Source organism: Eretmochelys imbricata, chromosome 3, assembly GCF_965152235.1.
Source record: "Eretmochelys imbricata isolate rEreImb1 chromosome 3, rEreImb1.hap1, whole genome shotgun sequence".
Taxonomy (NCBI): Eukaryota; Metazoa; Chordata; order Testudines; family Cheloniidae; genus Eretmochelys; species Eretmochelys imbricata.
The window spans coordinates 111027755-111043233 of record NC_135574.1 but is presented as its reverse complement, the minus strand read 5'-3'; the positions used below and the strand labels follow the sequence as shown (position 1 = coordinate 111043233).

The 15479-nt window shown below is 42.8% G+C and overlaps 1 protein-coding gene across 1 annotated transcript in view; it reads right to left on the bottom strand.

Annotated features, from left to right (window-relative positions):
* The window catches only part of RAB32 (RAB32, member RAS oncogene family), a 55977-nt gene extending 42260 nt beyond the window's left edge, over window positions 1–13717 (bottom strand). The window contains exon 1 of the mRNA XM_077813175.1: window positions 13261–13717. Coding sequence (XP_077669301.1) covers window positions 13261–13489 — 229 coding nt within the window. The 5' untranslated portion in view covers window positions 13490–13717. The remainder of the gene's footprint in view (window positions 1–13260) is intronic.
* Between the last annotated feature and the right edge of the window lie 1762 nt (window positions 13718–15479).

Below are 15479 nucleotides of genomic sequence, written 5' to 3'. Positions count from 1 at the left end.
TGACCCCCTACAATAACCTTGAGACCCCACCCCCGCAAAACTGCCTTTTGGGTCAGAACCCCTACAATTACAACACTGTGATGTTTCAGATTTAAATAGCTGAAATCATGAAATTTATGATTTTTGAAATCCTAGGACCAAGAAATTGACCATGAATTTGGTAGGGCCCTACTCGTATGCTCCAGGGACTAGAAGCACAACTTTGCTCAGCCTAACTTGCATAACAAAAATTGTACTGTATGCCAGTATTATCCAACAACTCCAAAATAAAGGAAAATGCTTTTGTTTATAAAGTCATACTGGATTGTAGAGCAGTAAAATTCAAAACAGGAACATCAGAAATATTTACAAATATTGACTAAAATGCAAGAGGCCTTAAGCTCAATAGCTACTCTTCAGTCAAAAGACCTACACCCCCAATTGGCTGCCTAAATATACTAAGCGTTCAAGACTTTCTGCAATGCCCTGCATCAAATTTCTGGTGTGGGTACTTCTCCTTAAAGCCCTGCTGTCATCTTCTCTATTCACTTTAGAGACAGGATACATAAAGTGAGCCTTCCAAAGCCACATGAGACAACACTTGAAAAATAAACAGACTACTACATGTTATGGAATTTATGCTGGTACAACCTTAGTTCTACTGCTCTCTCTGGAGGCAGAAACCTTAATTAGTTAAAACAAGAATTGTTACTTCATGCAGTAAAGCAATACAGGTCACATTTGGTAGCTGTTGCATAGAGTTGTGAGCAGCCAGAGATTCATGGATTTAGGGGATTCATGCCTGTGCTTTTATGACTAAGAGCAAGAGATTCAGAATACCTTTTCTGTAAGCCACTTCCTTCTTACATTGCCATGCCACATGCAGACACAAGATTAATAAATTTCTTTGTAAAAGGTTAGTATAAAGACATCGGGGGTGGGGGGGGAGGAAAGAGAAGCCATTCACTCCAAAAAGATCAGCTATAATTCAAAGGAGTTGATTTGAACACCCCCATAAGAGAGCAGGGTTTTTACTACAGCTATTTTGTATAGCTTCCTTCATGCATGCTGCCTCCTAAAGTACTTATGATTTTAGAGGAGTCGATTAAGTATGCGTCTCCAACATGGGATCAGTCTTCACTCTCTAATTCCTCATCACTTTTACTCACTGGGTTGGCAGAACACTGCCTACACAGTACATTCAACCCTTGGAAGTGCCATGTGATAGAGGAGTATTGGTGACAATCGAAGTTCATTCTCTCTCTACCTGATCAGCACTCGGGTCATGCATGAAGGGGCGGGGAGGGGGGGGAAGAGGATGGTGAAAGAGAGAAAAGGCAAGGTGGACATCAACAAGAACATTTGTTGTCTGGAAATTGTAGTTTTTGGAGGCCAAACCAACATATACCATGAAGATGCCCTTTCTAGGGAGATGCAGGGAAAGAAAGTGAGCAGTTTAAAGAGAATAAAATCATTGTACACAACTTGACCTAAGTGAACTGTATCCATGTAGAAACACATTTCAAGTTACATCTATTCATACCCTAATGAAATAGACCTTTAGTGGTCTGTTTAACAAATATGAGTTTAAGTCTTCACCAAGATTTGCAGACAAGATGACAAATAGTTAATATTTATTCCAGAATTCAGCTAAGACTTCTGATATAGAAGAGTTTTGATCAGTTAGTACCAACAGGACATAACTTAAAATTTGTCATTAGCTGCAAATTCACTGGCAGTTCTGAATGTCAGCAGAATGCTTAAAGCTCCTACTTTCTTTTTTTTTTTTTGGGGGGGGGGGCGCGCGAGAATATCAAGCTGACATTTTGGCAGATAGTAAGTCAGCACCAACTTAATGTCCCTTTAAGCTAGTTTTAGCTAGGTGTTTAAAATTAAGCTTTTAGAGGAAAAGGTTGAGATTTATAAACTTAATATAAACAAAAGCAATTCTTGGCCAGTTGGAATCAGGTTCAATTATACTGAAGCTAACTAGTAAGACTGTGGGACACAGACAGCTTATTCTCTGTAAAGCACTATTTAAGTTTCATTGTATTGTAATGAAGCTTTTTTCCTCCCCGTCTTCTAGTGTAACTGTAAGATGCTTGACTTTTGCACTTAGTATTGCAAACGGATGTCTCACTAATTGAGAGCACTATTGTGGAATCCTTGTTGCAGCCTTATTTTAGGAATAGTTTCAAGCATCCAGAGCAACATTTTGCTTGGACAATTTCGTTATGTCCACACAGCACACCTTGCAACTTCAGAATGCATTCTGGGCCTCTAGAATCACCTATCCCACAGGGCCTAAAAGCCTCTGCATTGAATAACAACCGTTTCCAAACATGAAGCAATGCATTGTGAAACAAAATTAAGATTTGCAGCGTGTACTAGTGCAGCTGCATGGTTTGTGGCTTCCTAATCATATTATGAAATTTCCAAACCTGGAAATCCTGGGTGCCCCATTGTCTCAGGCATTGGCATCCTAACAGCAGGATCGTCTGGCTATGTGGACTCTCTCCTCAGGCCCTATGCTACCAGCACTCCCAGCTATCTTCGAGACACCACTGACTTCCTGAGTAAACTACAATCCATCGGTGATCTTCCAGAAAACACCATCCTGGCCACTATGGATGTAGAGCCCTTCTGCACCAACATTCCACACAAAGATGGACTACAAGCCATCAGGAACAGTATCTCCGATAATGTCACGGCAAACCTGGTGGCTGAACTTTGTGACTTGGTCCTCCTCTATAACGATTTCACATTTGGGGACAATGTATACCTTCAAATCAGTGGCACTGCTATGAGTACCCACAGTATGCCAACATTTTTATGGCTGACTTAGAACAATGCTTCCTTAGCTCTTGTCCCCTAATGCCCCTACTTGTCCCCTAATGCTCTTGTCCCCTAATGCCCCTACACTGACAACATCATCATCTGGACCCATAGAAAAGAAGCCCTTGAGGAACTCCACCATGATTTCAACAATTTCCATCCTACCATGAACCTCAGCCTGGACCAATCCACACAAGCAGTCTAGTTCCTGGACACTACTGTGCTAACAAACAATGGTCACAGCCACCACCCTATACCAGAAACCTACATGCCTCCAGCTTCCTTCCAGGACACACCACACAATCCATTGTCTACAGCCAAGCTCTACGATACAACCACATTTGCTCCAATCCCTCAGACAGACAGAGACAGAGGCACACCTACAAGATCTCTATCAAGCATTCTTAAAACTACAATACCCACCTGCTGAAGTGAAAAAAAACAAAACAAACAAAAAAAACAGATTGACAGAACCAGAGAGTACCCAGAAGTCAGGTCCAACAAAGAAAACAACAGAACGCCACTAGCCGTGACCTTCAGCACCCAAATAAAACCCCTCCAGTGCATCAAAGATCTACAACCTATCCTAAAAGACAATCCCTCGCTCTCATGGATCTTGGGAGACAGACCAGTCCTCGCTTACAGACAGCCCCCTAACCCGAAGCAAATACTCACCAGCAACCACATGACAAAAACAGGTTTCAGAGTAACAGCCGTGTTAGTCTGTATTCGCAAAAAGAAAAGGAGTACTTGTGGCACCTTAGAGACTAACCAATTTATTTGAGCATGAGCTTTTGTGAGCTACAGCTCACTTCATCAGATGCATACCGTGGAATGCCTTTCCACGGTATGCATCTGATGAAGTGAGCTGTAGCTCACGAAAGCTCATGCTCAAATAAATTGGTTAGTCTCTAAGGTGCCACAAGTACTCCTTTTCTTTTTACGACAAAAACACTAACCCAGGAACTTATCCTTGCAACAAAGCCTGATGCCAACTCTGTCCACATATTTATTCAAGTGACACCATCATAGGACCTAATCACATTAGCCACACCATCAGGGGCTCGTTCACCTGCACATCTACCAGTGTGATATGTGCCAGCAATGCCCCTCTGCCATGTACATTGGCCAAACCGGACAGTCTCTACACAAAAGAATAAGTGGACACAAATCTGAGATCAGGAATCAAAACATTCAAAAACCAGTAGGAGAACACTTCAACCTCTCTGGCCACTCAGTAACAGACTTGAAGCTTTTCTGTTGTAAAATTGCCACCTTTAAGAACAGACTCCAAGGAGGAACTGCTGAACTAGAATTAATTTGCAAACTAGATACCATTAACTTGCACTTGAATAGAGACTGGGAGTGGCTGGGTCATTACACAAATTGAATCTATTTCCCCATGTTAAGTATCCTCACACCTTCTTAACTGTCTGAAATGTGCCATCTTGATCATCACTACAAAAGTTTTTCTCTCTCCTGCTGATAACTGCTCATCTTAATTAGCCTCTTAGAGTTGGTATGGCAACTTCCACCTTTTCATGTATGTATGTATGTGTTCCATTCTATGCATCTGATGAAGTGAGCTGTAGCCCACGAAAGTTTATGCTCAAATAAATTTGTTAGTCTCTAAAGTGCCACAGGTACTCCTGTTCTTTCTGGTTTAACTGGACATTAGTTGAAGATCTCATCCTAGTTGTTGTGCCACGGCAACAAGATTCTGCAAATGGTTCTTGAAGGCCAGCTAGGAAAACTGGTTTTGGTGAATATTGCAATGCACACGAGCTCAAATCATTTACTGGCTGAAGATAAATCTTTGTTAATTGAAAAGAAGAAAACTGAACAGTCCTATCTTGCATAATCAGTGTGATTAATGCACAGGATACCTGATTTTAAAGCTATGCTGCCTGCCTTAGAACGATTATATATTGGGGGGAAGGGTGATTTCTCCTTCACACCAAATTAGTAAAATTTAAAGTGACAACAGGGTTGTATTTTGGTTTTTAAATTTTATATCCTTGAATTTTGTAGGATCACAATGCTTGTGATTTGTTTAGAGCACATGGTATTACAAGCAGGGTAGCTCAAATATAGTATAAATTGAAGAACTGTAAGATGCCACAATTCTTTACACTAAAAATACAGAACTCTACTATGGCAAAATATTTAAGTTCCTCTGTTTATAATTTTACTGTACTTTGCATGCTAGTAATCTTTCACAGAAGAGATTACTTAATATTTTCAGAGTTGTAAGTTACCTCCACTTATGAGGGCTTTTTAGAACTATGTGCTAAATTTAGATTTGAGATTAAGAATGAAAAATGGCCAACATTTGGCATGTCTCATCCTATTAGTTCTCAGGAAATTAATGCATGCTTTCCAGAGTCGAAGTTAACTGAAGCAAGCTATTTTTTTTGTATCTCAAAGACATTCCCAGTGGAAAAATAGGTAAACAAGTTAGTACACATTTGAATTACTGCACCACATATCTCCAAGGGCAATGACTCAACACAGGTGAACTACAGATTTTCAAGTCAACCATGATTTTCTGAAGTGATGAAATTCTTAGTGCACAAAATGCAGAGTTTGAGGTTTGCTTTGGAATGCAGGCATCTGTAAGAAGGTACACCGCACAAGATATCGTAATAATTGAAGAAAAGCATTGTGTAATAAGCTAAATGCTGCATACTTGGGAGTTTTAATTATTAGCGTATTACAAATAAGAATCAAACCAGTTACCAAACTGAAATAATATTTTTTTTTTTTAAAAAACCACACACACAAATCAAAGGTTTAGTGACACTAAGGGCTTGTCTACACATGCAGCTGCACCATTGCAGTGAGTCTGGTGAAGATGCTCTGTGCTGACGGGAGAGCTTTCTCCTGTCAGCAGAATAAAGCCACCTCCGTGAGAGGCGCTGACAGCTAAATGGGTGGGAGAAGCCCTCATACAGACATAGCACTGTCCACTCTGGCACTTATGTTGGTGTAACTTAGGTCACTCAGGGGGGCAACCCCTGAGCAACATAACTTATGCTGATGTATGTTATAGTGTAGAAATAGCCTAAATTGTATATATTCTTTACATACAGCTTAGAGACAATAAGCCTTTTATGTAGGAACCTGTGTTTAATTCACTATCAAGAGCTTTTATGCTCTACTGCAATAAAACCCAACAATCTAAAGATACAGCAAGCCAAACTAGCTACTGAGAGTGAACTCATTAACTCTCAAGCAATCTACTGCACCAGATGAGAGGGATCGGTTTTCAACAACAAAACTGAGAAGGGAGTAGCAAACGCAAGGTTTTGTGCTCTCCCTTAGGGACTGCTCCCCCAGTCAACCCCCCAAAAATTGGGACTTTCATTCTATCTTCCAATACATAGGAAGATAGGAAACCCCTCAACTGAACTTACTGTAATATTTCCTCCCCGCACATATTCCACTGTTTCAGAGTAGCAGCCACGTTAGTCTGTATTCGCAAAAAGAAAAGGAGTACTTGTGGCACCTTAGAGACTAACCAATTTATTTGAGCATAAGCTTTCATGAGCTACAGCTCACTTCATCGGATGCAACTGTGAATCAGTGTCCAGGATAGTCCTTTCCTCCTGCACCTCCTTCCCTGGCTCCCATGGGGCCAGGGAAGTCAGTGGGAGTTAGGTACCTAACTCGAGACCTTTTATAAACTCCAGTAGGCGTCCATCTGCATCTTCAAGTGCCTCTGTAAATCTGTCCACTCCACTTTATGCAGCTCTTACACTGACGCTCAGATTTGGGGCAAGCTACTTCACCTTTGTCAGTTTCCTGCACCTTTTAAATTGGGATATACTCCACTCCCCTAACTCATAGCTAGGTGCTTTGAGATCTCCAGATAGAAAGATATAGCAGTTCAGAGTTCTTACTGTATGTAAGTCTTGGAGTTAGTGGGGTTATGAGCAAAATTGAGCATGTTAGAACTCAAGTAGCGTGCAAGAATATAGAATCCTTACATCATGCATTTCCAGCTCTTTACTTGTGTCATGCAATTTCCATGCAATTTTAGGTAATCAACCTAGTGATCTAAACAATTTAGAGCTATTCTTCCTTACTACGCCCTAAAAAAGGGGGGGTAATTTTCTGCCAAAAAATAATGAAGTAATTTAATTGTTGAAGCTTTAATAGCACTCTTACTTCAGTCTGGCATTGACATTAATGACTCTGGAATAGAGCAAAATCAATTGCTCTCTGAGCCCACTCTACTTCTTTCACCCTAGAGCTCTGATGTGAATACAAACATACAGACTAATAATATGAGCAGGATTAGGTCATTTGCATTAACTGTTATAAAGAAAGGAATAACCAGATTTATCTTCTCCCATTTTATAGAACCACAGATCACCATCACCATGGTGATATCTAGGCAGAAAGCAAGATAGGGTGTTTGTTTATTTTTAAGTCTTTAGATGTCTCAAAGTTTGCTCCTTCGGGGATTTTTAAATCAAGAAATTGATTTTAGATATAGCCACATTTGCAGCACACCCTTCTACCTCTTGGTTCAAATAGCATACAAGGTATGTTACCCAAGAAGAGATCCCTCACTTTGTACTGAAATTCAGACTTGGAAAAAATCCTTAATTATAATTAAAACAGCCTTTTCTTCTGCAGTGTGAAAGCACACCAAATGAAATTAACGGGCAGCAGGTTTAAAAACAAAAAAAAGGAAGTAGTTCTTCACTCAGCACACAGTCAAGCTGTGAAACTCCTTGCCTGAGGAGGTTGTGAAGGCTAGGACTATAACAGGGTTTAAAAATAGAACCTCAATGAATTTATCCAGTTAAGTCCATTAATGTTTATTAGCCAGGATGGGTAAGAAATGGTGTCCCTAGCCTCCGCTTGTCAGAGGGTGGAGATGGATGGCAGGAGAGAGATCACTTGATCATTACCTGTTAGGTTCACTCCCTCTGGGGCACTGGCATTGGCCGCTGTCAGCAGACAGGATACTGGGCTCGATGGACCTTTGGTCTGACCCAGTATGGCCATTCTTATGTTATGTTCTTATGTCACACCAGAATGAGTCAACACTTCTGTATTTTTTACCTACTATTTCCTCCCTCATTTTACAGGAGTTCAACCAAATTGGTTCCAATACCTTTTCTGCAAGGTATATCAGGTACCAAGTGAGGCAAAGGCATTACAGCGTTCTGCTAATACAGGATGGCTAAAGTTAAGTCTCTTCTAAATGACAGGTTTCAGAGTAGCAGCCGTGTGTCTGTATCCGCAAAAAGAAAAGGAGTACTTGTGGCACCTTAGAGACTAACAAATTTATTTGAGCATAAGCTTTCATGAGCTACAGCTCACTCCATCGGATGCATGCCGTGGAAAATACAGTGGGGAGATTTATATACACAGAGAACATGAAACAATGGGTGTTACCATCACTCATTACAGTGTGCATGGTAACACCCATTATATACTGTGTATATAAATCTCCCCACTGTAACAATGGGTGTTACCATGCACACTGTAATGAGTGATGGTAACACCCATTGTTTCATGTTCTCTGTGTATATAAATCTCCCCACTGTATTTTCCACGGCATGCATCCGATGGAGTGAGCTGTAGCTCATGAAAGCTTATGCTCAAATAAATTTGTTTGTCTCTAAGGTGCCACAAGTACTCCTTTTCTAAATGTCACTCTAGACTTATCTTATGGATTTTGTTTCCTGTACCAGCATGCAACTAATTACTGCTCAGCTCCTCCTGACAGATACAGTGACAGGACTATCTGACTTCCCACCCTTGCCATGACCAAGACCACTGCTCCTCAAAAAAGACGGCAGCCTAGCCTATTTTAAATTCAGTACACAGGCATGTATACAAGAGATTCTGGTGCTTTAGTATATCACCCAATTACCACTCCACTAAACTAGCTTATGTTACCTTTGCCCCTACAACAAGTCCCCCCAACACTCCTACAATCTCTATACTAGGGAATTTCAAAGGGGGGGGGGAAGAGAGAATTCCCACTAGGACATGTGAACTGGTACCAAATCACTTCAGCAACTCACTGCATTGAAAGAAAAGGTGCCACTTTTAATCAGGTCTAGCCTCTCTCAGAGAGAGGACTAAATTCTGCAGACATTCCACTATCTCACCAGTCATTATCCAGTGACAATGCAATCAGAACCCATAATGGACTAGCGCAGTCAAAGAGATGCCCCCATAACAGTAATAGTAATGCATTATGTGAATACTGAGTGGAGAGTGGAACCCTCACTTTAGTCTTTCCTTCACTTAACTCCAGGAGGAAAGCCTCTTTCTTCCACGAGGTATGCTACAGAGTCTAGCTAGATCGTACTGCACAGCACTTTTCCTGTTAGGCCCCAAAGCTCAATAGGATTAAGGATAAGCTTATGCTCAGAAGAGTTTTAAACACATCTGTATTAGTTCAGAGTTTCCAGTTTTTGTTTTTTTTTTAAACAACTAAAAACAAAACTAAGGTTACATTTGACTCATGAAACGGTGTTCACCACTGTGAGCTTTTTCCTTTTTAAACCATGCCTAAAGTGTTTAGCCTTCATCCACATACAGCCCCAATTATTTACATCCAGCTGGGCAGGGCTGGAAGATGGTCATTTCCTCTAGCACCACCTATTTATTGGCTATCACATGTTTACTAAAGGGTGTGACACTGACTATCAGTGAAGTGACAGGCTTTATTAAGAGAACCCAAGTAATAAAGTTATTTTAAGTAAGTTTGTTACTAAAAATTATTACAACTTCTCATGTTTGCTATTTTCCATTTGAACCTTCTAATGGCCCCAGTTACATGTTAAGGCCAAACAGATTTATTGCTAAATACTGGATGTTTGCAGAACAAATTTCAGCATAAACTCGTTAACGCAGTGTTAACTGTCATTCTAAAACCACATAGCCAGCTACTAGCAATAAGCTTGCAAATACTAACTGAAAGGATTTTTGAGTGTTACCGCAGCGCTTAAATGAGGTGTGGGGAGGCCTATGGGAGCCAATTTGTGCAGCTTTTCTGGCCAGCTGGAAGTGCTTGAGCAGAATGGAGTCCAGGAACAAGCACAAGCTTAATTTATACCCACCATACAAAGAGCTGGCACCTCTTGGGATTGGGCAATTCAAGTCATAGGTTAAAAGCCACTAAAACATGGGATCCATCCGATACTGAAAGACACCAATTTCATCTTGAAAATAAAGATGGGGCTGAATTATGGCAACTGGTGAGAGAAGACGGCTGTGACATACTCACCATAGAGTAGCCCACCCCCTTTAAAAAAAAGGGGGACATAGTACAGGAATTCATTTTATGAATAACATTTTATTCTTTAATCCATGGGTGGCAACAGTACAAGCTCTCACCATTCTTCCAGTCTACCTTATCCCACCCTTGGAATACGCACTGCTAACGACTGCCAATCACCTGCAAAAGTTAGTAGCAAGACAGCCACCTGATCAATTCTCCAGACAAAGTCCAACACAAGGGCATCAAGTTCTTTGCAAATAAATCCACTCTCCATGGCCATTCAGCCTTTGGTCTCTACCAACATAGTACCAATTGTTACACTGACATCAGTCCAATATTACTGGAACCACCAACTTATTTCACAGCTAAGTGGGCAACTTTTAGTCACTATTGACTTAAGCTGGATAAAACCTGACATAGCATGAAAAGGCTCCATATTTATTAATAAGCTAAAAAGACCGGGTGGCTCAAGAGTCTGAGATAAGGAAATGGCTGTGTTATATTTCTCCATTTTAAGAAAACACTGAGACATTTAAGGGTAATATTTTCAAGAATCCCCACAAGATTTAGAAGCCTAATGCCCACTGAAAGGCAGTTAAGCACTTTTGAAAGTTTTACCCTAGGTAATTTATTGTAAGTGAACAACAGCTGGTATTTGACACTAATTGTTTCCTCCATCACCCCAATTATCATATACTACATGAGAGTGTATTTGTTACAATTCATTTACTTTGAATTCTGCTTGATCACTTGTTTAGTATTCACTTTTATAGTTAAACTACAAAACTTAGTATTCCAAGAGGCCATACAGCAACTTCAAAAGTTTCTTCTCCATAAATATTTGATATAAGTCAGAACAGTTCTACTGAATCCAAAATGAATCCTAGTTCAGTGTTCTCATATCAGTGTGAATTCAGTTGCAGAAGTCAGACATTCATTTGCAGTGTTAAAAACCACGCACCAGTTGTGCAGGGGAGAAAGCTGAAGGGGGTATAGTTTTTATTACTTTAATTTCTATTTTTGTGCATTAAGAATGTCACATTTCCATCAAGAGTTAGTGGCAGAAGGCAATAAACTGTATCACAACTTCAGCCATTTTGAATTTGATGTATTGCTGTAGAAAATGTCTTAAACCTCTATTGTGTAAATAATCTCCAAAAAACACCATTTAGGATAATTCATACTACTCTATCGGGTGACAGCTTCAAAGAGGTATATGAAAATCACGTTCTACATATTGCATTAACATGTAGGATTTTGTTGTTTGGAGAATCCACATTCTGTTTTTAAGATCAATCTCGGTACCATAAACTGTATGGAAATTGTGACTGGTAGTGACGTTGTTTGCTACATAGGTAGAGTACCGTGCACTGTATCGTTTGTGTTTTGCTGACTTATGCTGGATTCTCTTGGGCCCTCAAAGTTTAGTGGGAAAGTCCTGAGGCTATCCCAGTAAGCGCAATGCTAAAAGCCATCCTTCATATGGCAAGCACATAACACTGAGCATTGACACCTGAATTAAAGTCCAATGTCTCACACCTAGAAAGAGACACCTGAAACAAGGTGATGAGAAAGGGAAAAGAAAGCAGATGTGTGGCTAGACACTAAGGGCTAGATATTAACTAAGTGAAAAAAGAAATGTCAGATTAGAGAGGTGTCTGCATCTTTAATCCATCCCATAGTGTAAACAAAGCAGAGGAAAGTGTGATTTTACACACTGTGGGCTGTTTAATGCCGCAGCATAAGGTGAGTTGACAGAGTGACAGACTCTGGGTTACTTGTGGCACCTTAGAGACTAACCAATTTATTTAGTCTCTAAGGTGCCACAAGTACTCCTTTTCTTTTTGTGAATACAGACTAACAGGGCTGTTACTCTGAGACTCTGGGTTAATTCTCTAAGCCAGATGTGCCCCAAGTGCAGCATGAAGTTTGACTCATACAACATTCCTTTCCTCTGTATGTAATTGCAGGCTGTGAACAAGATTTGTCAGCAGCAGGCTTTTATTTCTGGAGAACTCAAAAAAACCAAACCCCTATACATTTTTCCAGACAGACGAGTATTGCAATCAGACATTTTGTTTTTACATTGTCCATAATGTGAACGAACTAAGCATTAAGCAACCCCGCACCTCCCCGGAGCTTTGCAAGGAGTTGCAGGAAGACTGACTTTAGCCCTTCAGTTAACAAGGTAGACCTGAATACTGCAGTCTAGAGATGCTTCCTCTAAACTTAAGCATGTAGTGAAGCTTGAGTTACTTTAAGTCCCCCAGGGGGCTCTCTCTATGTACCAGCACTAACTAGGAATAAGAAAAGGAGTACTTGTGGCACCTTAGAGACTAACCAATTTATCTGAGCATAAGCTTTCGTACAGCTCACGAAAGCTTATGCTCAAATAAATTGGTTAGTCTCTAAGGTGCCACAAGTACTCCTTTTCTTTTTGCGAATACAGATTAACACAGCTGTTACTCTGATAACTGGGAATAGGCTACATTTATTTTAAAAAGAAAAGGAGGACTTGTGACACCTTAGAGACAAACGAATTTATTTGAGCATAAGCTTTTGTGAGTTACAGCTATTTATTTTAAAGCTATTTTAGCATGATGATCACGAGTATGGTAAGATTGAATGAGCTTTACAGTTACCACGCTACTGAAATGCTGGAATAAATCAGAACATAAACAGTTTTATGTTCCCCGAAATCAGGCGGTTAGCAAGACTACCACTGTCTTTTGAAGTCAGCTGTTAAGCCCCCAAGTGATTATGGCCAAAGCAAAAACATGGAGACATATTAGATGTGTCCTAATTACAATAAGTGAATGCAATAATAGCCTGGCAGGATACGATGCCCTCTTTCTCACGTCTTCAAAAAGCAGTGAAAAGCTTTGTTACTGTTCTGAGCCCAGAGGAAAAATGGAAGTCCAGCATGGCCAGGGCAAGAGGGCCGAGTGAAGATGTAGACGAATGTAAAGCCGGAGCAGGCCAAGTAAGTTTGTGTCTCTATTAAGGCCGAGACAAGCATGATCTCATCCCAGAGGTGCCCGAGAAGACAGGCTTAGCTGCGTATCTTCCTGCCTAGTTTATTACTGTCTTGTGCAACTCAGAAAGCAACAGCGCCTGAAGGGGCCCAGGAGAGCTCGGGGAGAGACTAAACGGGCTCACTCTTCAAGTCCGGGCAGCTTCCCTCCTGCTCTTACCTGCGATGTCCCAGAGCTGCAGCCTCACCAGGGTCTTGCTGTCCCAGTGGATGACTTTGAGGGCAAAGTCCACCCCGATGGTGGCCCGGTAGTGCTGCGAGAAGAGCTGGTGCACGTACCGCTTGATGATGCTGGTTTTGCCCACGCCCAGCTCCCCGATCACTAGCACCTTGAAGAGATGCTCCCGGCACTCGGGCACCCTGGCGCCCCCGCCTTCTCCACCAGCCATTCTCACCGCCTCCCCCGTGCCCGGCGGAGCCCGCCGCAAACTCCTGCTCCCCGGGGAGCTGCCAGCCGCCGCCCTCGCCGACGCGGAGGCCTGGCGAAGGGAGCCGGGACGCTCGGCCCTGCCTACGCGCGGGCAGCTCGTGGCCAACTTTCTTCTTGCCCAACTTCTTTCCGCCGCTAGGCGCCTTCTGCCCCGCCCCGGCCCGGCCCGGGAACGCAACCACCTGACGGGAGCCACGGGACGCGGAAGCCCGGCGCGTTATAACACTCCAGGGGGAGGGAGGAGAGCGTGAGTGGCAGGGGGAGGAGCCTAGGCCCGGCCCCGCCCCGCCCCGCCCCGCCCCCTACCCTCTCCTCTCCCAGGCCGCTGGCGGGCGCCGCGAGGCAGAGTGTGGAATGGTCCTGCCCCTGCCCCTGCCCCTGCCCCTGCTCGCGGCGCCGCCTGGTGCGCGGCTCAGCCTGGGCGCGTTCTGCCCACGCGCTGCCTGCACGGAGCGGGATCCGGGCTGCCCCTAGCGCTGCCCGAGGCGGAGGGGCGGCTGCTGGAGGAGAAGGGGGGGCTGGGCTGCAGGAGGAGGTGGAGCAGGGACTGGGGCAGAGCCGGGGTGCCAACGTGATGGGTTGCTTGGGGAGGGGGGGGGGCTACGGTCAGGTCTTGGACCAGCGGGTGTGTCCGAGGAGCCAGTCCGTGGGCGCACTGGGGTACTGGAGGGCTGGGTGGTGGGAAGGTAGAGCCGGGCCTGCCTGCTGCACAAGTGGGTCGGGTAACGTTGCAGGGACAGGCCGGTGCGGGGCTGGCGGTGCGTGGTGCTGCCTTGTGTTGTGTGAGAAAGGGGGGCAGCGTCTGGAGCGAAATGGCTGCCCCAGACCCACTAGCACCCTTTTACAGAGGGCTGTGCGGAACCGTTAAAAAGCATTCCGGAGGCTCCAGTCTGTTCAACAGCACCAGATACATGCCAGTGCCTCTTGGATAGCTCATCAGGGGGCCAGGCTAGTCTTTCTTCCCCTCAGCCCCCTACCAGCACTGGGTGTAGCTGGGGAGCAGCAAAGATTTACAAGGACAAGATGTCAAAGCAAAGACTCTATAGCGTTTCCCCCTCCTGCCGGTTGACATGCTCTGTGGCCTTGCCCCAAACAGTTCACCTCCCCCATGTCTCTAGCCTGATCCTCCTTCCCAGGGTTATTTCCCTCCTCCCTTTGGAAAACAGGCACCCTCACTTCCCTTTCTCTACCAGTTATCAAGTTTTCTTCCCTTTGGTTTTTCTGGAGAACATTATGGCAAAGGGGTGTTTTGTATAGTCAAGAGGAATTTCTTGCTAGATATCTTTAGATACAAAGGGAATTGGATTTAGTATTAAGCATTTCATAGGGGCATCAGCTCATGGGAATAACACCACTTATGTCTATTAATAAATATAGAAGATATAATCTTCTAAAGGGGCTCACATAATAGAGGAATAAATGACATTCCCATTTCTTGATTTCTCACTAAAATGTTTAATTGTAAATCCAGTTCCCTTTATAAGTAACTTTATCCAGAAAAACACACTTCTTGTCATTATAAAACAGCTCTTTGCCATTGCAGAAGCCAGCATTAATTGCATGGTTCACCTATTTTTAAAAACGTATCTGCTGCTGAACATAAGTGAGCAGACACTTGTTAGTGTCTGACATAAAAGTATGACAGGATCCCTGCCCTAAGGACTTTATTATCCAATGTGTATAGATAGAATGATGATGCATTCAGTATAAATGAAGGTGGGTGAGAAGAATATTTGAGTGTCAAAACACAAGGATAGAATTGATGTTGTTGGAAGACCGATTTTATTTTATGCTTTCACTTTAAGTTTTCAGTCATTTGTCATGCTACATTAACTTCCAGAGTTTTCTTCTTTAAAATCACTACTATATAATTGTCAGACTGGAGTGGTAATAGGAAGCATCTGAAGGCAGATTAGGGGCAGAATGCTAGCCAAAAGGAGGAAACCAAA